The 21818-nt window shown below is 38.6% G+C and overlaps 1 protein-coding gene across 10 annotated transcripts in view; it reads left to right on the forward strand.

The window, feature by feature from the left end:
• myo3a (myosin IIIA) overlaps positions 1-21818 on the forward strand; it is a 125060-nt gene that overhangs the window by 86139 nt on the left and 17103 nt on the right. For 6 of the 10 annotated variants that reach the window (XM_088642761.1, XM_088642760.1, XM_088642756.1 and 3 more), the window contains 21 exons: positions 209-325; positions 587-691; positions 804-887; positions 1278-1480; positions 4793-4891; positions 5010-5124; positions 7289-7415; positions 8048-8258; positions 9636-9783; positions 11206-11359; positions 11967-12055; positions 12156-12285; positions 15451-15530; positions 15663-15704; positions 15958-16035; positions 18311-18516; positions 18789-18900; positions 19402-19564; positions 19883-19969; positions 20174-20297; positions 20788-21793. In XM_088642761.1, the coding sequence (XP_088498887.1) occupies positions 209-325; positions 587-691; positions 804-887; positions 1278-1480; positions 4793-4891; positions 5010-5124; positions 7289-7415; positions 8048-8258; positions 9636-9783; positions 11206-11359; positions 11967-12055; positions 12156-12285; positions 15451-15530; positions 15663-15704; positions 15958-16035; positions 18311-18516; positions 18789-18900; positions 19402-19564; positions 19883-19969; positions 20174-20297; positions 20788-21793 (3480 nt within the window). Of the gene's footprint in view, positions 1-208; positions 326-586; positions 692-803; positions 888-1277; positions 1481-4792; positions 4892-5009; positions 5125-7288; positions 7416-8047; positions 8259-9635; positions 9784-11205; positions 11360-11966; positions 12056-12155; positions 12286-13100; positions 13158-15450; positions 15531-15662; positions 15705-15957; positions 16036-18310; positions 18517-18788; positions 18901-19401; positions 19565-19882; positions 19970-20173; positions 20298-20787; positions 21794-21818 lie in introns of all 10 variants that reach the window. The other 4 variants (XM_088642765.1, XM_088642762.1, XM_088642758.1 and 1 more) reach the window with 4 other exon arrangements.

Raw genomic sequence — 21818 nt, forward strand, 5'->3', positions numbered from 1 at the left:
GAGTAAATCAAAGCTGTGGTACATGAAGTAGCATTGTTTTATTAAACTAGTCTGTGTGGCATATTTTGACACATAAAAACATGTCTTGGGTATTGTGAAATCAACAACACTCTTTTAAAGATATAAAAAAGAAGCATGAAGGAAAGGCACATACAGCTTGGAATTTAAATTCAACTAAAAAGCTCAAATGACTTTTGTTTCTTATCAGAACACTGTTGCAGAGCAGCTGCAGAAACGTTATTCCAAGAGCCAGATCTATACCTACGTGGGAGATATCCTTATCGCAGTCAATCCTTTTCAGAAGATGGATATCTACACCCCTCAGGTTTGTTTTAAGTTCTCCACAGCCATTTATTAAACCTTCTTTTCAAAGGATGCTGCATCTCATTAGCTTTGACTTAATCACTCAATGAACCATCTCGCTAAAAAACTGCTGAGGGGTTTAACTCCATTTACACTCAATTTGTTCTGTGTTACTTTTAAGCAGCGTCAGTATTTTAGTTTTGGGCAAGACAGAACTTGGTTTAACTTTGGTTTGCTTCGTGTGTGACTTCGTTATGTATTTTTTCACTTTCTCTTGTTACAGTGCTCAAAGATCTACATTGGGGCCAAACGCACAGCAAATCCTCCACACATATTTGCAGTTGCTGACATAGCTTACCAGTCCATGGTGTCCTACAGTGCAGATCAGGTAGAAATTATATCCATCAACAATATCCTGGAGTCCTACATACAGTGGTTTAAAGTGAAAAACAAAACAACAACAGTGACTTGGGATTTTTGTTTTGGTCCTTCTCTTTCAGTGCATTGTTATCAGTGGGGAGAGTGGTGCTGGCAAGACAGAGAGTGCCCATCTCCTTGTTCAGCAGCTCACAGTCCTTGGGAAGGTACAGCTCTGATAGGGTAGACCAAGCCACGTAAAAAAAAAAATGTCGACCCTCTTAGATTTTCCAGGACAAAAGCATTATATTGTTTTAAATTGTTTGAAGCCAAACGCTAATTAAACCAGCTTTTCCCTGTACACATGTGCACTCTGACCTATACATATTGGAGAAAATGTGCACCAGGCAACATTGATTCAATACTGTAGAATATCTCAATCTGTTGAAACTAGAACTGACTGTGTTCCAGTATTGATGTATTCCAGTCTGGAATTGAATGCCGCATTAGCAAACAAATGAAAAGATGAGTTCCCTACTCAAAATACCATCTTCTTCAAATAGGTATGGTTTACTCAGTTTTGCTTTTTATTTCTCCGATATTTTTTTTCTTCATAGGCCAACAACAGAACACTTCAAGAAAAGATCCTCTTAGTGAATAATCTAGTGGAGGCCTTTGGAAATGCTTGCACTGTAATAAACGACAACTCCAGCAGGTTTGGCAAATATCTGGAAATGAAGTTCACATGCAGTGGGACTGTGGTTGGAGCCCAGATCTCTGAATATCTTCTGGAGAAATCCAGGGTCATCCACCAAGCTCTGTGAGTCTTTAGTACAGTGTGTACTGTATATCTTGTCCTACTGCAGCAATGTGGTTTAGCGGTTAGCGTGGCTCCCTTGTGGCTGCAGAACCCTGGGTTCAATTCGACCCACGGGTGGCTGCATGTGTGGAGCTTGGAGGTTGTGCCTGTGCTTGTGTGGGTTTTCATCAGCGGCTCTGGTTTCTGCCCCAGCTCCTAAAGATACGCTAACCCTAACCCTAGGTTGGATTGGCTATTCTAAACTGTCCTCTTCTCCATGGCCCTGCAAGGCACTGCCAACCCCTCCAGAGAAGACCAGATGCTCCCCATCCCACATGGCATCCTACAGCATGTTTCTGTAACCGCTCAGTGCACTGAGTGAGCTACAGAAGTGACTTCATCCCACTCCGGGAGTGGCGGAGTTGTCTGCTGCCTGAGGAGGGGAGCAAGCAGAGCTGTACGAGCTGTACGAGCCCAGAGCTGCAAGTGACGGGATAGAGTCCCGACAGGAGCGGGCAGAGCTGTACGAGCTGTACAAACTGTACGAGGTGGACGAGCCCAGAGCAGCAAGCGACAGGGATAGAGTCCCGACAGGAGCAGGCAGAGCTGTACGAGGCCAGAGCTGCAAGTGACAGGGATAGAGTCCCGACAGGAGAGGGCAGAGCTGTACGAGGCCAGAGCTGCAAGTGACAGGGATAGAGTCCCGACAGGAGAGGGCAGAGCTGTACGAGCTGTATGAGCCCAGAGCTGCAAGTGACAGGGATAGAGTCCCAGTGGGAGAAGGCAGAGCTAAACTCATTGTTCTTCCAGAAAAGCTCCTCTTTGCTGCATCCCTCACCAGTATGAGAAGCTTTCCGATAAGAGATGGAAGTCTTATTCTATGGGTTTTACTATTACATTTTAAATGTTAATGAAAGTTTTGCATGTTAATACTTCCGTCTTAGACAATGCAGCACCTCAGGTATTGCTGTAAGATTTCTTGTTATAATAAAAACTGAAGAAGCGATTGATCCTTTCATTTTCCCCTAGACAGCTAAAATCGATCTCTCTGCCTTCTTCTTTATTTTCAACATTTGCTGAATTATTTCCCTTTAAGCAGGTTTTCATTGTGAGCAACTATTTGTTTTTATTTTTGAAGGTATAGACATTTACTGTCACACACAGATCTTTCATAAGTGAATCCGTCTCCTCTCCATATAGCTATGGGCAAGGCCTGTGGGTTTGATCTCAATTTTGTATTTGATGTAAGTTCATCATTCCTGACTTCTGGCAAGTGAGAATTCAGAATGGGAAACTCAATGTTTGCCATGGGGGAAATGGGCCATAAGAAAGATGGTTCCATTATTTGTAGAATTTGCAAAAAACCTTAATCAAAATGTTGAGAGAAATGTATAAGATATTTATGATACAGACAGTGATATACAGTACTATACATTAATAGCATATTACAATCCCAGTACTTGATAGAGGCTCTTTTGTTTGTCATGCACTTTAGCTTTAATCTAGTAGAAATGGACTACTAGTAGCAATGTACTGTAGTCGAATTATACTGTAATTCTTAAAGAGTAGATACTGTAGGTCATTGAGTTAAGTTAATTTAAGATCAAAAATAGGATGTCTACAAAATAGAGATCTTCATATTATTTCTTATTTCCGTGTTAGAGGTTCACTGTTTTTTTCACGTCTTAATGATCTTTTTGTTTATATCGATTTTTATGTATTTTTGCATGCTCGTCATTCAACTACAAGATGAAGAATTCCTTGTTTTTTCGGAGTTCATGTTTTTTTTTTGCAAACGAAATGTTTTGGTATCGCAAGTTGTTCTGAAAGGGGATTTACATATTGAAAATAAAATTTTAATCCCTCTTTTATTGCTCATACCCACAGAAATGTGTCATCACCCAAGTAATCACAGTAATGCAAAACTTCATTTTTAGAAAGAGGTTGAGCTTACAAGCCTATTATTTGTGAAAACTAGGTTTTATTTAGACAAATAAAACTCTACTAAAGGATTTACTGTATGTTGAGAGTTTCAGGACTTAATTCTAATCCTTGATTAACATTAATGGCGTACAGTACTCCTTTTTTCTGTGAAAAAAATCCCATAAGTGTATTTTAAATGTTTCAGCCTTGGTATTGGAGAATAAAAGAGACCAGTTTATCAGTGACAGTATATCTTCATTGCTTCCAATTGATTTAAGAAAACCAGTATTATCTGGTTTACTAGATGTACTGTAAGTAGTTATCTATTTTAAAAATTGTTCAGTGCAGAAAACTCAACTACTGTATAATGAAAGTTGATTAACATAAGAAAGTGTCCTACTTTGTTGATGTGGTAGTTCTTAACATATAAAACAAGTATATTGCAGAAGGTATTGAAATGTTACAAGAGGAAAAAACACTATTTTCCATTATAACCATGTTGGCTATAAATTGACCAAAATATTTTTTTAAAATATTTTTAAAAATACAGGCTTGAATCCATCTTATTAAAATAAAAATTCTACTGTTTATAAAGTAACCTTAAAAAATAGTTTTATGTTCAAATGAACCATCCATTTTCTAAAAGTACAGTAAATGTAAATTAAATGTTGAAAAGGAATTTATCATAACTTTAACATTGGTTTTTGTAAGTTGTACAAAATTGTGAACTATTCATGATTAGTCTTTTATAAATGGCATTTATTTAAACATACAGTAATATGTCATCCAATATTTATTTAGCAATAATTATCTAAATTCCCATTGCTCCTTTGTACATGTACAGTATTGCTGCAGCTGTGAAATCCTAGGAAAAGCAGGAAAAGTTCAGATGACTAAAATGCAGGGTTATCAGCTGTAAAGACCATAAATTGTGCTTATAGATGAAAACAGGCTGTGTTCAGACTTTAGAAGATTGATCATGTTTAAGTGTTTTATTTGAATGAAAAAAGTACATATGCCAAAAGGAAAAACAAAATATGTATTAACATTAAATGACATTTTCTAAGCATACTATAATGTTTGTGATAATTAAGGGAGTGTCTAGTATTTTTCCAACTGTTGAAAAGATTAGTCCAAAGAGACAGTAGAAATGTATTCCATGGGCATCTCTGGTGAAACACAGCTTTCCACAGGAAAATACAAAATAATTTTGCATCTAATTATTGAAAACTTCAAAGCACTGTGTTATTTTTTAAATGTTGCTGTTAATTACCAATATGAGAAGGAAATTTGTTGTAATGTACACTCTGTTCCATTTTCAAACTGAAACTGTTACCTGTCACTTTCTGAAATATATAATTAAACTCCAAATGTCTAAAAGTAACTAAAGATTTCCTATTGTCTTCACAGAGGAGAGAAGAACTTCCATATTTTTTATTATTTGTATGCTGGTCTGGCTGAAAGGAAGAAGCTAGCACATTACAAGCTGTCTGACAGCAAAACTCCAAAGTAAGAATGAGAAAAGCATATTTTTGCAGGAACATTAAAGTTGTATTTCTTTCTTCCTCTTTTATTCTTAATAATAACTGTAGTAACTCTTTCTGTATCATTCTTTATATATTTTCAGGTACCTTGAAAGTGAGCACATTAAGTTAGTACCTGACATTTTGAACAATGCATTTTATAAGGAGCAATTTGATTCAGTTGAACAGTGCTTCAAAGTCATAGGATTTACACTCGAGGTATGTTCAAATACTGTAAATAAAATTAATTACCACATGGCCTTGTGGTTTGTCAAAAGCATGTAGAATGTCTAGCAACAGATGTCTAGGCTGATTCAGCTTATTCTTTATGAAATTCTTTGGATATATTTTATTAATTTTAGTAATATCCAGTGGTATTACTCAAAATGTATATTTTTATCTTTTTAGAGACCTGTACTTATCTTCTGTTCTTAAAACTATTAAAAATGTCAGGAAATTCTAGAAAACCCTTTTCCTGGCAGATTTGAGAAACAAATGCAAAAACATGACTTACTGGTTTAGTTTGAATTGTAGTTTCAAAATGTATACCGTACAATATTTAATTCTTCACTAGTATTTCATAACTTCCCCATCATTTACTTAAAGGTGTTTTTGTACATTGTGTTGATCACTCTTTTTAAAAATATAGAAGAGCTCATTTACTTCATGCAAGAAATAAATAAATTAAACGCTGTGCTCTTTCAGAGAAGTCCACAGGCAACCGCCTTTAAGGTTTTATTAGTCACAGTGTTAATCTTGTTTGCTTAGACTGCTTATTTCAAAAGAGTATATACTGTATGAGTAGTCCTTTTTGACATCATCATGTAGAAAAAACATGTACAATTAGCATAAAACAGTTAAACGCAGCTTACAGAGAAGCTTAAAATAGCAAATTGCTTGTGGGTTCTGTATGTCATTAACATTTATCATATAATCACAATCCCAACAGTGAGCTAATAGTTTCTTGCTTGTTATTATTATCCTGGCATATTTTGTTAATGAAAGCATTTGAAATTGGAAGGATTACTGCATCTGCCTCATGTTAACTATGACAACCTCCCCTCTCTGCAATGCTGCAGTGGCTTTATAAAGTCCGTTTTAGAAAGCTTTTAACTCTGCTGCTCCTGTACAGTTGTAAAATAAGCTTCGATCTGCCACGCGTGCCTCTAAATTCTTCATACACCCAGTCAAAGGTTAGAAGCTGAGATATTACTGAGACGGAAGTTTATCTAACAAGAGAAGATAAAGGTCCTGAACTTCTCCAGCAGCACTCTTGTGGCTGCAGGCAAGGAGATGATGCATGAATATCTATGTAGATTTCATTTCGCAAGGCAGGACAAGGCTCTGTAATTAGTGTAATAAAATACCAGACACAGAAATGCTCCCTAATTAGACAATCTGTGTCTGGTACCTATAATCATTTTGTCTGGTCCTCTTCTAATTAATTAATTTTTTACATAATATAGTGTCATTGTTTGCTTTGTATTTTACATACACAGTAGCTGTCACGATTAATAAAAAAATCAAACACATTGTGCACTGCATTTTGCTATTACTTAATGTGAAGCACACTACGATAATCCATATGCTATCAAAGAGCATGAGAAGGCAGAAATCACAGATAACATGCCATTCTCTATTACTACATTTGAGGGAAGATATTTTAATTTTGAAAGGAAGGGTAGTCAGCCCAAGTGGCAGTCGTCTTCTGATATGTATTTAAAATGAGCTGTTTTGAATCCCCAACACTATCTACTGTACTGTATGTCTAGCTGTATGATGGATGTCGCTGAAGTGCTGAGCACAAGTTTAAATCCTTGCACTGTTTAACAGTAATATCTGATTCAATACTTACTTCCCTTATTGTCCCAGATGGGCAATTAGCTTTGCAAGCAGATAAAAGACATAACACAATAAAAAATACATTTAACACAATGTGAACCCATTAACCTACATGCTTAAACAAATAAAGAAATTGGGTCATTAGTGTGTGAGATACATAAGATACATGCACAGTGAAAAAAAAATATATAAAGCAAAAAAGATTGTGTCTTAATGTCCAAATTAAGCAGGTTAATAGCTGTGGGAATAAAGGGTAACTTAATAATATTGTAATAACAATATGTGGAGCTTAAGAAACAACAACCGAAGTGCTGAAATATTACCAGAATTCAGGGAAATTTACCATGTGTGTAAAAATCTAGAAATGTAGCTGATCATTGACAACATCTAACAAAACATTGTGATTTCTTTTGTCTTGGAGGGATTGAGAGGTGTAATGACATTATTTGAGGCCACGCTCTTCCCTTTTTTTAATCTTGTCTAGAAAATTATTTTTGAGAACTGAATTGCATCATTAATAATGTTTCCCATATGTGTTCAGGAGCTGGGAAGTGTTTACAGCATACTGGCCGCCATTTTAAATGCAGGTGATATTGAATTTACATCAGTCGCCTCCGAGCATCAGACTGACAAAAGCAATATCTCAAATACCGCAATGCTTGAGAGTGGTGAGTTCTTTGTTTCATAGTGTTCGAACAAAATATAATTGCTTTCAGAAAAGACCTTAGAAAGTGAGCTTAAAAATAGAAATTATCTAGAAACCTTTTGTGAGCTGTACAGTACATGGTCAGCCATCATACAGGCAGTTCAAAGGGGCATCTTTTCAAAGTTTGTTTCCGTCTTCAGCTGTCTTAAAACTCTAAAGATCTACTCTAGGACAGCATAGTGGCACAGTGATTAGTATTGCTGCCTCACAGTGCTGGGGCCCTGGATTCAATTCTGGACCTGGGGTGCTGTCTGTGTGGAGTTTGCATGTTCTCCCTGTGCTTGTGTGGGTTTCCTCTAATTTCTTCCCAAAGAACATACTGGTAGGTTAATTGGCTTCTGGGAAAACTGGCGCTGGTGTGAGTGTGAGTATGTGTGCGTTTGTCTCTGTGTCTGTGTGCCCTGTGATGGACCAGAGTCCTGTCCAGGCTGTACCCTGCCTTGTACTAGTTGCTTTCTGGGATAGGCTCCACCTGAATTGGAAGAAGCAGTTAGAAAATAAAGGTACTGATTAGATTTATAGAGATTAAGAGACTAGAGATTTTTAAAAGAATAATAACGCTTTTTTTTCCCCAAACATTTTGCGTTTTCGAAGCTGCATCTCTGCTCTACATCCGGGCGGATGAGCTCCAGGAGGCACTCACCTCGCACTGCGTGGTCACTCGAGGAGAAACGATTGTCCGGCCCAACACCATGGAGAAGGCCGCGGAGGTTCGAGACGCCATGGGCAAGGCCTTGTTCGGCCGCCTCTTTAGCTGGATAGTGAACCGCATCAATACATTACTCAAGCCTTACACCCAGCTGAGGTAAGAAAGCAGCTCTGTTGAACCAGAACAACGGCGGGATTTGTCATCTACTGTTTTCTCAATAGAAAGGGAGTTATATCAGAAATGTAAAGAAACTGAAAGTACTCTGGTTGTATTGCATTGCAGAGGATAATACTAAACAATTTGGTGATTTTTTAATATCTAAAATTCACTGCTGTCCATATGAAATGGATATATAGAGATATATACTGTATATATGGATATATATCCATATATATTTTAAAAATCGGATCTAATGGTTTTCTATATCCATATGAAAACCATTGGATTTGCTGCGAGTGACTTTTGTCACAGAATTGTTATCAAATCCCACTTCAGGTCTCTGGATTCAACAGACAATTTCAGCTCTCGGTTTATTTTGCTCATTGAATGTGGAATACCCAAAAATGACGGCACCCCATCTCCCACTTGGGATGTAACGGTCAGCAATCCCCTCATCTTTGGCGCTACCTCAGCCCAACGGAGGCCAGGACCTCCTCAGTAAGCCACCACATCTCTCACAGTGGCGCTCCTAGAGGTAGCATCTATTGCAGGTGTTGAGCTCTGCAATACCCTTACATTCTCCATCCCTCTGTTACTGCTTCTGCATAAGAACACAAATGGAACCCACCATCCTGGGATTCAGAGTCTCCGCATGATCTATCAACGGAACGGGCCGAGTTGAGGCACTCGGGAACCCATTGGCGTTAATTTTAATGAGGTGCATCTACCTCAGTCTTTCAGATTATAAACAGATTATAAAGCCCACGGTAACTTATAATAAGGCATTGATGGGGTTTTTGTTTACTTTCTTGATGGTTGTTGCGTACTGTATTTTATTTTCTTTGTTATTGGTAGTAACCAGCTAATTGCCTAATGGGCGCCAACAATGCAGAGTGGCTAGAAATGCCGGATATGACAGAACAGAACCACAAGCCTGCTTTAGTACCAGTGTTGTCAACTTTCAGGGTCTGAAAATGTTTTTTCTTTGTTTGAGAGTACTTAATTTGGTATAAAAATAAATTTCAACACCAAATCGAAAGCAATGGCATTCATCATGCTGACTCCTTTGAGGTGCGAGCTAAGCATTGAAATACTGCATGTATTTTTTTAAAGTATTTCACGTGACCACAATCTCGGCTTGAGAATCTGTGCAAAAAGTAACTTTACTATTAAAGAAAAGAAAGACTAGTAAGATTAACCCCTGTTCATTGACTATTTTTAGTCATGTCAGAACAGTTTACCTATACTATGTAGTGTTTGTATGTGAAATTCCTGTGTAATTTTCTAACCCTGATGCAACATGTCGCTACACTAGAAGCCCCATATTTCTTCTTTAAAATTTCTTACATATCTGTCTTTATTTATCCTCCCTAGTGAAGAGGACAATGGTCTTAATATTGGGATTCTTGACATATTTGGGTTTGAGAACTTCAAGAGGAACTCATTCGAGCAGCTGTGCATTAACATTGCAAATGAACAGATTCAGTTCTACTTCAATCAACACATATTTGCCTGGGAACAGGTATGAAATGCCCCGTGCTTGTGGTCATCCTATAGAAATATTAATAGTACATTAACCTACATGTACATGGATCCTAAAAGAATTCCATCATTTTTAATGAAGGAAGTACTTTTTTTTACCATTTTAAACCATGAAAACTACAGTATATTGATATAAATGAGGGAGGGCAGTGTTTCTTTTAACTGTAGCATCTCAATCTCAGTTACATCACTCCAAAATGTGGTTTTCCTCTTATCAGAACTTGTCAGTGATTTCTGCACATTAGTCAGTCCCTAGATAAGATGCAGGCATTACTTTATATACTTACCGTTGTGAATTTCCGAGGAAAATTTTTCTGTGGGATTTTTGTGTGCTGCAGTTTGAGTTCTTCATGTGGTGGAAACTGCCTCTACCTATGTGGCTGTTCAAAGATAAAAAAACACAAAACCCCAGATCTTCAAAATACATATTGCCTAAAGTGTCATTCAGATAGTCATAAAACGTTTCATTTGTATCCTCATGCCTTTTGTGTTGTTGAGGGTGTCTGCTGTGAATCTGCAATACGGACTCATGTATGATAAAAACGTGAAGTAGAAAATGAAATTAGTACTGGAAATAACAGGAGAATGGTTCTGGTGTTTCACTGATTTATGTAACAGTATATATTTGTAAATGTATACTTCTAAATGACATTTGACAGTGGAAAGTAATTGATAAGTTTGTTCCACAAGAAGATTTTAGAAAAATGGAAAAGTGTTAGACCTGATGCTTGTATCCAAAGGACAAAAATAATCTGAGGGCTGTTTAGAGCACAGCCTTTGTTTCTTGTTTTTCATCCTCTCGGGCCCAGATATCAAAAACAATCGTTTTTATGTCCAAAAAGAGGTCATTTTGAGGTGGCAGAATGGCTTTCCCCTAGGCTAGAAGTTGTATTTTATTTCAGAAATTAACTTCCTTAGACATGTGTGCATCAGAACCTGGAGGGTTTGAAAAGCCACCTCGTACTTTCTGCTGCTGCACTTTTTTTCTCATGTGTGCAAAATGTCACAGTCCACAGTCCCTGGTAAACACTGTGCTTGACACCTGCACTGCATTATTTGTACTTTGGGTAACCTTAAAACATGTGCCTTTGTTTCTTGGCACTATTTTGCAAATATCCCCCTTTTTATTATATGTTTTTCAACCAGCATCCTTGAGTAACAGTTAAATGCTACTTTCACACTAAAATACTTACTCTGTTAATTTTTGAATGGGCTTTTTAAACTCTCAACTTCTTTAAAACTCTCTTTTAAACCTCGAAAATGCATTATCACTAGAACAGAATGTGTAGAATGATGTAGCGCAGCATAATTAAACCTCTATAATCTCTTGCTGAAGCAGATTGTTATTGACCAAAAGTTCAAGCAAGGGTGTGGAACGAATGTCTCTGCTCTTACCTGTCAGAATGAATACCTGAATGAAGATGTGGACGCCCGACTGATTGAATATGAGGACAATCGACCTCTGCTTGACATGTTTCTTCAGAAGCCAATGGGATTGCTCTCACTGCTGGATGAGGAGAGTCGATTTCCTCAAGCCACAGATCAGACCCTCATAGGCAAGTTGTTCAGATACAGCCCAGCAATTGTTCTAATATTTTAAACCTAAGAAACAGTGTTTAATTCATTCAGCAAATAGCCCCTGAGATGTTTTGGCCCCTTACAATGGACTGGTGTCCCATCCAGGGTGTATCCTGCCTTGGGCCTTGTTGCTTGCTGGAACAGACTTTGGTTCCCGAGCAACCCTCTATCGGTAAAGCTGTTAGAAAATGAATGAAGGGATGTTTGGGCCATAAAACAGCTCCTGACAGGACATCTGAAGTAACACTCGGGAAGAACACTATGAAGAAAACATCATAATGAAGTTATGAACACTCACAGTTTTCTTCAATATGTTGATTTGAGAGCTTCAGTTGAAAGATCAAATGTTTCTTTTTCTTATGCATAACTGTTTATATTTTGCTTTTTAAAAGCAAATGGGTTGTGGAAAATTATTTATGAGTACAGCCCTGTGTTTTCCTGGCTTATGCTTAATGTATTGAAATCATCAAACTGTACAAGCAGTTGTACTGTTTAGCCTTTGAACGTACCCTGAATTATGTAAAATTGCACAAATCATCCATCTGTAAGAAACAGCAGATTGGTTTTCTCTTTTTGTGTATTTAGAAAAGTTTGAAGATAACCTGAAATCCAAAAACTTCTGGAGACCGAAACGGGTCGATTTAAGCTTTGGAATTCATCATTATGCTGGAAAGGTAATTGCTCTTATTTGTATAGAAGCCTTTGCTGTAATTCTGAGAACAGATGCAGTTGCTTTAGTGAGTGAATGCTTACTGTCTGCATCCATTATCATAGGTTCTCTACAATGCAAGTGGATTTCTTGCAAAGAACAGGGATACCCTGCCAGCAGATATTGTCCTTCTGCTGAGGTCTTCAGAAAATGACCTGATACGCAAGCTTGTCACACACCCTCTCACAAAGACAGGTAAAACTTCGGAACAGGAATCCAAAAGGAAAGCCTAGAAAATGATCATTTCAGTAGTCCAGTGAATTATTGTGATAGAAAATTAACTAGGAAAGCAGTTTTGTTTCATACCATAATGCTCGCTGTGCAAGAACATTTTTACCAAATTCTGTCCAAGAACCTAAATATAACTAGAGATTCAGTATGAATCACACAGGAGAAATGCAGTTTGAACGGTAGAAATCTATCAACATTGTTCAATCACATATTTACCTCAACTGAAAAAGCCAAGAAAAAAATGCATGGTTGTTTCTACCATGTGCGTATACTCTTCTCTTTCTTAATGTACTCATTAAGAAAATAGACTGTACAAGGTTCCTTGTTTCAGTCTCAAAATCATATATTGTATACAGTGATGCATTCTTGTGTAGCACCTGAAGTGTTAGAGGTAGCGCATCTTTGTAAGTTTGTCATTTTTAGGAACATATTTTCATGTCACTAAAAAAATGTGAGAAAATTAAATTCCAGGTACCTCATTTGCTTCAGATATTATGCTGCAAATGCCCAGCACTCTAACAGAAAAGACTGCAGTGGGATAATTGGGTTTAATGCCTTTCCTTTTATCTGCAGCAGCAGCTCATAACGTTTATAGTTCAAGCTGAAAACAGATGGAAATTATCGTTAAAGGCTCGAGTAAGCCGGACCTCGATTTAACTAGTGCTCTGAAATCGCATAGGAAAAATACCATTTGAAAGGCAGGCAAAAAGATTTTTCGGGTTTTGTTCATTGTGAACATTGTGAAACGCCAGCAAACAAGTCGGTTTTGCTTTTTCCAGTGCGTCCTTCTGAAAAAAGATGCCAGTCTAATTATATGAATGGCTGGTCAGTGCCACGTGAGTACTTGTCAATGCCAAGGAGAACAACACATTCAAAATCAATACTCACTAATACAGAAACTAAATCGCTTGTTGCCCCTTCAGCATTGTCACTCATCTGACCCTGTAAAAATCAAATGCGCTTCAAAGCCTGTACTCTGTATTCTGCCCTTTGGCACTGCACTGGGGAGTCAATCATGCATAATCCCTGAAGAATGAGTCACCCAGCTGCAGTGCCCAGGCATTATCCCCGCCATCAGTTTGTGGACAAAATTGGGCTTTTCCCTTCCAGGCTTGGCTTGCATCATGGAGGGGATGAGTTTCTGCCAGGCTTCGCAGTGCACTAACAACTAATGCAGAAACCCCACAGGGATTTAATTGATGCCTTGTTATTGATTGTAGATTGTAATGCATGACTATTTTATTTTGTGAGAACTTTTTTATCCACCTCTCACTTGTATATCTTGCTAATTGAGATAAACGGGGCATTTTTCAGTAAAAGCAGTCTAAACTTTTCAGCACAAAAGGTTAAAAAGCTTGAACAATACTGTAAATGTTACTTTTTTTTTCCTCCAGTTCTTTAAACCGTAGTGCTCTCTTTCGTTTCTCGCTGTGGGTTGCCTTTCCGACCAAATTTTTTTTTTCCTGTCATCCATACGTAGTTTTTAGCCGGATGAATTCCTGAGTGGGTAAAGGTGATTGCTGGACTCATTGGTGTGCAGCACTGGGATATATCAGTGATATCCACAGCATGCTGTACGTTCTCCACTCCTGCATTGCTTAGGGCTTAATGCCTTTTCAACCTCTGGCTTGTGCCAGTCATCACACCAACACAGTAAAACCCATTACAAGTATATCTACTGTACACCACCAGTTCAGCACAAAAAATATTTGGAAAACATTTGGTTATTATGTACAGTATGCCATTAAGATAAAGATCATTGGCTATATATGAATATACAAGAGTGAGGTTTCAATAAAATCTTGCCTGAACATTTCTACCATACACATATCCCCATGTGGGCTGCTACTGTACATTCAGGCACCTGGCGGAGCAAATACGCACTGGTGCATGAGGAGATGTGCTGTTACAGACGATTAAGATCTCTCTAAATGACGTAAGGAGGGGACATGTCACAGACTGTGAGTCTGCCCGAGCAGTACAGGACCTGTGCACAGTGTGTTTGGTGGGGAGGTTCATGCAGAGCTCCTGACATTTACACCAGAAGACCAAACCAGATAATTGGGACTACAGTGCATCCATGGTGACCCAACGGTGGCAACTGATTAAAGAAAAAAGATCAACGCTTTTCAAGATACTGTACCAATTCTCTGATGTCTAAATACACCCTCTTAATTTTGCTATAAATAGCATTGCAGAGGGTGAATTTAGACATCAGAGGATTTGCACAGTATATATTTTTAACAAAATTGTCTTTCTCTTTAAATATTATTATATTTACCACATGGCTTTGTCGAGCAAAGAGCAATCAACTTACTGCACAGATTGTTGCTGGTTATGCTTTTTGGTGATATATCCTGTAACACACCACTGCACCAATAAATACTCCACTTCACTTTTGTTTTATTTTTTCAATATACATGTTTTAAAATAATAATGCCAACTCGCTGCAGTTCTTGGCATGGGTTTTACCTCTAATGATCATAACATAGTGTAGAAAATTAAACAAAAGACTTCCTCGTTAACATTCTCTGCATGCATGGTTTTAGAACTGTACCTATTGAAATGAGTAGTTTGACTGTTCCATTTTAGCTGTAATTATGGGCAAGCAACAACCTTTCTGAGTTTATTTAAAAGCAATGTGAGCAAAACACTAGATAGCAGGGATTATATTTTCTGCTTAGACATTCACAAATTAGTAATACTGTAATTACTTCATCCATATTAATGATAGCATAATGATAGCGTATTAATACACCCCAAGAAAGCTAAAACATTTTTTTCTGTTTGCTTTGCAGGGTGAAATTAGCCTCTATTAGTTCCTTAGTAATATATTAGGCCCAAAAGACATTTTCTAAGTACTTACTAAAATGTTTTTAAATTGGCCTTTACTTGTTTGATGAAAGTCTGAACTAAATCATATATTTGACTTGCCCTCCACTCCTAAATCCCAGATATTAATCTTACTGTTCTTTCAAAGCGGCTTCTTACAGAGTGGAAAGTTGTCACAGCACATTTTAGAATTTAGAATTTAGAGTTTAGAATTTGTGATTGCCAAGTGGGTCAGAGTTTTAATTTCCTCCAAATTGGATTTTCCTCTAAGTGTATCCTTCTCCTCTTTCCTGGAAGGTAACCTCGCCCATACCAAGGGTAAAGGTGTGGGAAACATCAGAAATTGCACCCCACAGCACTCAATCAATGTGTCAAAGGTATGCTTCTTTCTGTGTGGTGTCAATATTTGTTTGGAAGCATATGAACCTCTGTTTTTTATGTTCACTCTCAGACCAATTAACCTCAAGTGTCCTCCCTGTCTCTCGCTTTCCTGGTTTCTTCTTGTAAAGATGGAAATGCTTGTGTTGTTCAGTTCATTATCAGTCTGTGAGGTAATAACATTTTCTCCCTCCATCTGTACTGCATAAAACGAGCTTTAATGGCTTTCACCATCCCACACAGCACTGTAGGCTTTAGAATAGACATGAGCTTTTCCTGGCATTAATTCTTTTTTTATTTCTGTGAATTTTTAGTTCTGTAAAATGTAAAACAATTTTGTCTGCTTAGTACTATGCATATGCATTGTATTTAAGATGATCTGTTGTATTGATAGTGTATTTGTTGGACTGCTTTATTCATGTTCAGGGTGACAGTGGAGAGTCGGTCCACCATCCCAGAGAGACAACCAACATGAGAACTCAAACCGTGGCGTCTTATTTCCGAGTAAGAGGCACAGTTTGTTTAAATATTTCCTTTGTGGCTCAGGTTTCTGTCTTCAGTGTGGACATGGTCCCCACAGTCACTTTCATACTAATCCTTAGAGAACATTTATTAATTCTTAGGAATACATTTCAAGGTTTTCCACAAACAGCTTTCATGGAATGGACAAGTGCTACTAGCCTACAAAGGTTTACTGCAGGAACTGTTATTCCCTATAGGGGGAATTCTGACTTAGAGGCATTTAATCATAATCCCACAGATGGGAGCTTCACTCCATTGGCTCGTCAGGCAAGCACAGACACCAGATGTCTAAACATGTGGTTTCTCTCGTACTGTGCAGGATTACTATTGCAACAACACATCAAACAGGAGATAGGTAAAGCTAACCTTTATGGTCTAAACCCAGCTCACTTTCTATGTTTGTGGGTGAATCATCCAACGCTTTGTGCATTCTTCTTTACAATGATAGGAACAGCCTGCAGTGAAGGATCAGAAAGTGATATGTTAGTATGTTTGGCTGCCAGAAGCCATTTTTTCCTGTGGTCACTTTTTGCCACCTGCTTAAAATCAAAGAGATAGAAGAGTCACGAGGCCCAACTTTCTTGGTCTGCATCCATACTGAAAATCAAGAACAAGTGAGCTTTTTCCTTCATGCAACAGATTTAACCTGTGAAAGACAACAATTGCAAGAAAACAGTTTACCCATCTTATTAAGAATATCTTTGTGCCCTTAATAGGTTGGAGACTAGTGGTTGGTGTCCTCTCTCACTTACCACCTAGGGTGTCACACTCAGCAATTTCTGACCCAAGATATTGTACCCAAGCAAGATGTGTACTGAAGACCACTTCTTAAATAAAAGGCCAAGATCTGAGAGATCATGAGTCACAACACCTCACCAAAACCAAAGGGATGATCTAAATGCAACATGAGCGTCGAGTTCCTACTTGTCGTGACATAATGACAACCTGACATTATGGTGCTACATTAGACAAACCCTGGGATCTCACCTGCTGCCCCTCCCCTAGGACCATCCTGATGTGACATCATTCCAGCAGGACAATGCCTTCTCCTCATGTAACAACAGCTTTCTTGCGAGAAACGAATGTGGGCGTTATGGATGCCCTGGTCGTTAGGCTTTGTGGGACGAACTGGAATGACCTGTGGCACCTACAGTAGAACCCGGAGACCAGTGAACAGGCAAACTTGTCCCCAGTCTATGAGAGGAATGGCACAGAATCCCACAAGACTTCTGCATCGTGGTCCAAAGCAAGATGTTCTGTACAGTTTCCATTACTTCCAGTAGTGGCCAAACATGCCACTAGCCAGTTACTTTCACAGTTTACCACCTCTTGATTAACCCTGTAGATGACAAGCATAATGAATATACACGTGTCTTGTCTGATCAATAAAATGGCTGTGCATCTGTGACAAAGTACATTGTTATTTTTCTGATTAAGAGTTTATGACTTTGGTTTAGATAATAAGTGGTGATTCCTTTGATTCCTAGCAAATAGATTGTTCTGCATTAGAACCCTCACTTCTTTTATTATTGTTCCAAAACACAGAATTATGCAGGAAAAGGTACACATTTCCTGGTGTTTCCTAGAATGTTGAAAAAATACAGTATGTTCAAATATATTTTCCTTAAGTGGTAATGTCTGCACCCGAAGAAGACTCCACAGCTGAAACATTGTTATTCTTCCTTTTTCAGCCTGGCATAAACCTTTACTTGTTCCTTTGCAGCTCCCTACTTGAACTACCATGTCTGCACAAAGCCTGATTATCTGCACAAATCTAATGAATCCTTTAGAACTTGTATTGAATGGTAAACAGCTCAATTAAAGAACTAATTAAAAATCCTTTTTTTGGAGCTTTGCCTACAGTATGTAGATGTTCTATTTGTTCAAATAATATGTGCGTTGTTATGGCCCAGGAACATAATGTGAGCCCTGGAGTAAGCCGTATTTAATGGTATTCTTTGTGCACCACAAATGTAGAAAGATTTGTTTCTTTTGACCTGACTGACACTGGAACTCTGTTTTTCCATTACAATTCTCTACATATAGATTTGCTGTATGACCTTTTGGAAGCTACTGTGACGCTTCCTTGATCATCTCTTCCCTCTTAGAAATGTGGTTTTTGGGATGGACCCAGAAACGTCAAAGATTAATGGCTATGCCCTTCAGTGAAAATGTTGTACCTCTTAGTCACTGGAGGGGTTTCACTGAATCACTTTCCCTGACTGAAGTTTTTCGTATTGCGGTGTTTGTTTTTCAGTATTCCCTCATGGACCTCCTGTCTAAGATGGTGGCAGGTCAGCCTCATTTTGTCCGCTGCATTAAGCCCAACAATGACCGTCAAGCCAGCAAGTTTGACAGGGAAAAAGTTCTCGTACAGCTTCGCTACACAGGTGTCTTGGAAACTGCTAAAATTCGAAGACAAGGCTATTCTCATCGGATTCTTTTTGCAAACTTTATCAAAAGGTGAGAATAATTGACGTTTTTTAGCTTTGTTCTACTCTTAGTTTGCTTTTCACCCATATTGCACAATATTCCTCTCTATACAGTATATTGAATCATGTCTGTCCTTTAGCTTGTTTCTTTCTCAGGACATTTGACACATATATAGTATATTCAGAACATGTCTTTCTAACAAGTCCAACGAGTTTATTTGCTATGCAATTTAAAACTCTTTCCATAGCCTCTGAGCATTGATTTTGTTTTTGAAAGATCCATGTGAGATTTTTTTCTTCTAGGTACTTGATTCTAGCTTTCCGATCGAATGAAGACCCTCCTGTGAGCCCTGACACCTGTGCTGTAATACTAGAGAAAGCAAAACTGGAGAACTGGGTTCTGGGCAAGACAAAAGTAAGATCTGCTTCTCTTTCTTTTTTAAGTTTTAGCCTTTTTTTTTGGTAACTCGTTTGCCGTGGTCAAGTAGATGACTTACAGCATGCTACAATATTCCACTTTTAAAATGTGAATTCACTTGTCTTGGTGGTGGTGTCTTCTTTATCCATTTGAAAAGGTCTTTCTGTTCCAATAGTCTTTATTACTGTTTTGCATCCTGAATTCACCATTTTCTATTTCTTAGACATCATTTGTTTTCATTTGAATTTTCAACCTTTTTTTCTAGTTTTTGAAAGGACTTAAAATCTTCCATTTCTATGGGTATGATAAAACCTTTCCTCAGAAGAGATTTTTTTTAAAATACGTGGGCAATGTTGAATTCGTGATGAATAGCTGGAGCTTGGAGTCTTAAACACATTGCAGGCTAAAAACATCAACCTTGTTCAGTTCAGTGAAAAAAGGAGACTCGGCTTACTGTCTTTTTTTTTTTCCCCGTCGTGTGCTGGGTGATCTGACCAGGTGTTCCTGAAGTACTACCATGTCGAGCAGCTTAACCTGATGATAAAGGAGACTGTGGACCGCATCATCCTGGTTCAGGCCTGTGTGCGGGGCTGGCTGGGTGCCAAACGATACCGCAAAATGCAAGAAAAAAGAGAACAAAGCGCTGTGGTTCTCCAGTCAGGTAATTATCTTCGCTACACACCCATGCCCAGACACAGGGTTTGTTGGGGAGGAAAAAGAATGCCTTTTGATGGTAATGTGGCAGAGGCATCACCACCTGCTAGCCAGATCTTATCAGATCCCATAATCTGATCAATACTGGTCAGTATAATAGAATATTATTATATATGGAAGAATAATCATGCATGACTTCATTAATATTTTATATATTTACTACTATTATTATTATTATTATTATTATTATTATTATTATTATTATTATTATTATTATTATTAGACTAATCACTAGTTGTATTCTGTTTAAACCTATTTCCATCAGCTTACAGAGGATACAAAGTTCGAAAGGAGTACACAGGTGATAAAAATAAGTCTAAGAATGAGACTTTTATCGCCAAGTTCCAAGCTGGTAAGATGATTTAGCCATCTAAAATCCATGCAGTGTGCAGTGTAAATATTACACCTACATGTTAAGAACAAAGTAACGAGTGGCATGTTTCAGATTTCATATTTCCTGCTTGTCTTCAAAGTGAGTTCACACGGTCCTTAACTTCTGCTTGCTATTCAAAATCACATCAATATAATAATGTGCTTTTTAAATTATTTTCTTTAGCTTGCAGAGGATATCTTGCCAGGAAGAAATACAAGGAATTAGTGGATGAAAAAAATAAAGCTGCAGTAAAGATCCAAGCTCACTACAGAGGACACAAGGAGAGGAGGAGCTTCAAAAGAAAAAAGTAGGACTCCTTCCTCTATCTCTACACATTCTAAGCATTTGTTTGTTGACTTTAGGGATTTGAGAATCCAGTCTTTTCTAAAAATCCTTATCTCTGTTTCTGTTGTCATTGTATATGCTTTTCATTAATATTAATTGTGCCTGCCTTCTTAGATGTGACAGTTCCTTCATGAATGCACACCAAATTATATGGAATATGGATGAAGTTGAAAAATAAATTAAATGTAATAAATTTGTACAGTTACTGTCTCTATATTTAGCCAAAAAACTACAACCTCTGGTGGCTTGTGTGTGTGTACAGTATACTGAGTTTTTTTTTAATTGAATTTCAAATATTAAAGGAGTGAAAAAACTAAGATAAGTTACACAGCAAAAACTTGATTTCTTTTTCAACTTGCTTGAATCTACAACTGAGGACTGCTCTACTGCAAATTTTAATGAGAACCTGGGTGCTTGCTTTTAGTTACATATCACCTCTGTTCTTGCTTAAGGGAAGCTATGAAGAAGGAAGAGCAACCAGCAGAGACTGTTCAGGAGACACCAGAAGAGGGAGCTGTGCAAGAAAAAAGGCAGCCAGAGACAGCAGGTGTCAACACTGAGAAGGGCAGCCAGCCACAGAGTGGTGAAGATGATGAGGCCAAAGCAGCCGTTGTCCTTCAGAGCAACTATAGGGGCTATAGAGACAGGAAGCGCTTGAAGCAGGAACGTGAGCTTAAAAACTATGATTTTGATGATCTACCTCCCCCCGTGGAAGAGGACGACTTTGAACAAGCGTCGAAGACCCTTCCTGGGAACGAGGAAGCCAACACGGAGGAGGAGGCCAAGGCTGCCACTGTCATCCAAAGCAATTTCCGAGGACACCGGGAAAGGAAGAGGCTCGAGGAAGAGGGGAAAATTCCCCCAAGGGGAAAGAAGGGGACGGCAGGCGAGGAAAGCCCACAGCCAGGCAAAGAGTCGGGAAAATCTGAGCTGGAGCTGAATGACAACCGGACTGCAGAGGAGACAGCAAACGAGGAAGAGGAAACCAGGGCAGCCGTCGTCATCCAGAGCAACTTCCGTGGACACAAGGACAGGAAGAGGCTGCAGGAGGAAGGAAAAATACCAAAGAAGAGCCAACGGGAGATGAAAAGGGAATCGGCTAAGGCCAAACCTGAGACTGTCGTGGAAGAGCCAGAGCCGCCCAGTGACGGGCAGGGCCTCGATGAGGAGAAAGCAGCAACGGTCATTCAGAGTAACTTCCGGGGCCACCGAGAGAGGAAGAAGCTGAAAGAGGAAAGGAAAATGGCCGGGACAGATGAAATGGCAAGGCGAGGGAACTCCGCCCCCGAGCCCCCAGGTGCGCATCCTGTCCGTGAGGCGCAGAGTCTGGAGGAAGAGCTTGATGAGGAGCAGGCTGCGGTCAGGATTCAGAGCAACTTCAGAGGCTACAAGGATCGGAAGAACCTCAAGGAGGTGTCAGCCAGAGAGAGGGAGGAGTTTGAGACATTTTCTAAACAAGTAAGACACTGAACTTTATCTGGTC

The sequence above is a fragment of the Lepisosteus platostomus genome, chromosome 8, assembly GCF_059453375.1.
Source record: "Lepisosteus platostomus isolate fLepPlt1 chromosome 8, fLepPlt1.hap1, whole genome shotgun sequence".
NCBI classification, from domain to species: domain Eukaryota; kingdom Metazoa; phylum Chordata; class Actinopteri; order Semionotiformes; family Lepisosteidae; genus Lepisosteus; species Lepisosteus platostomus.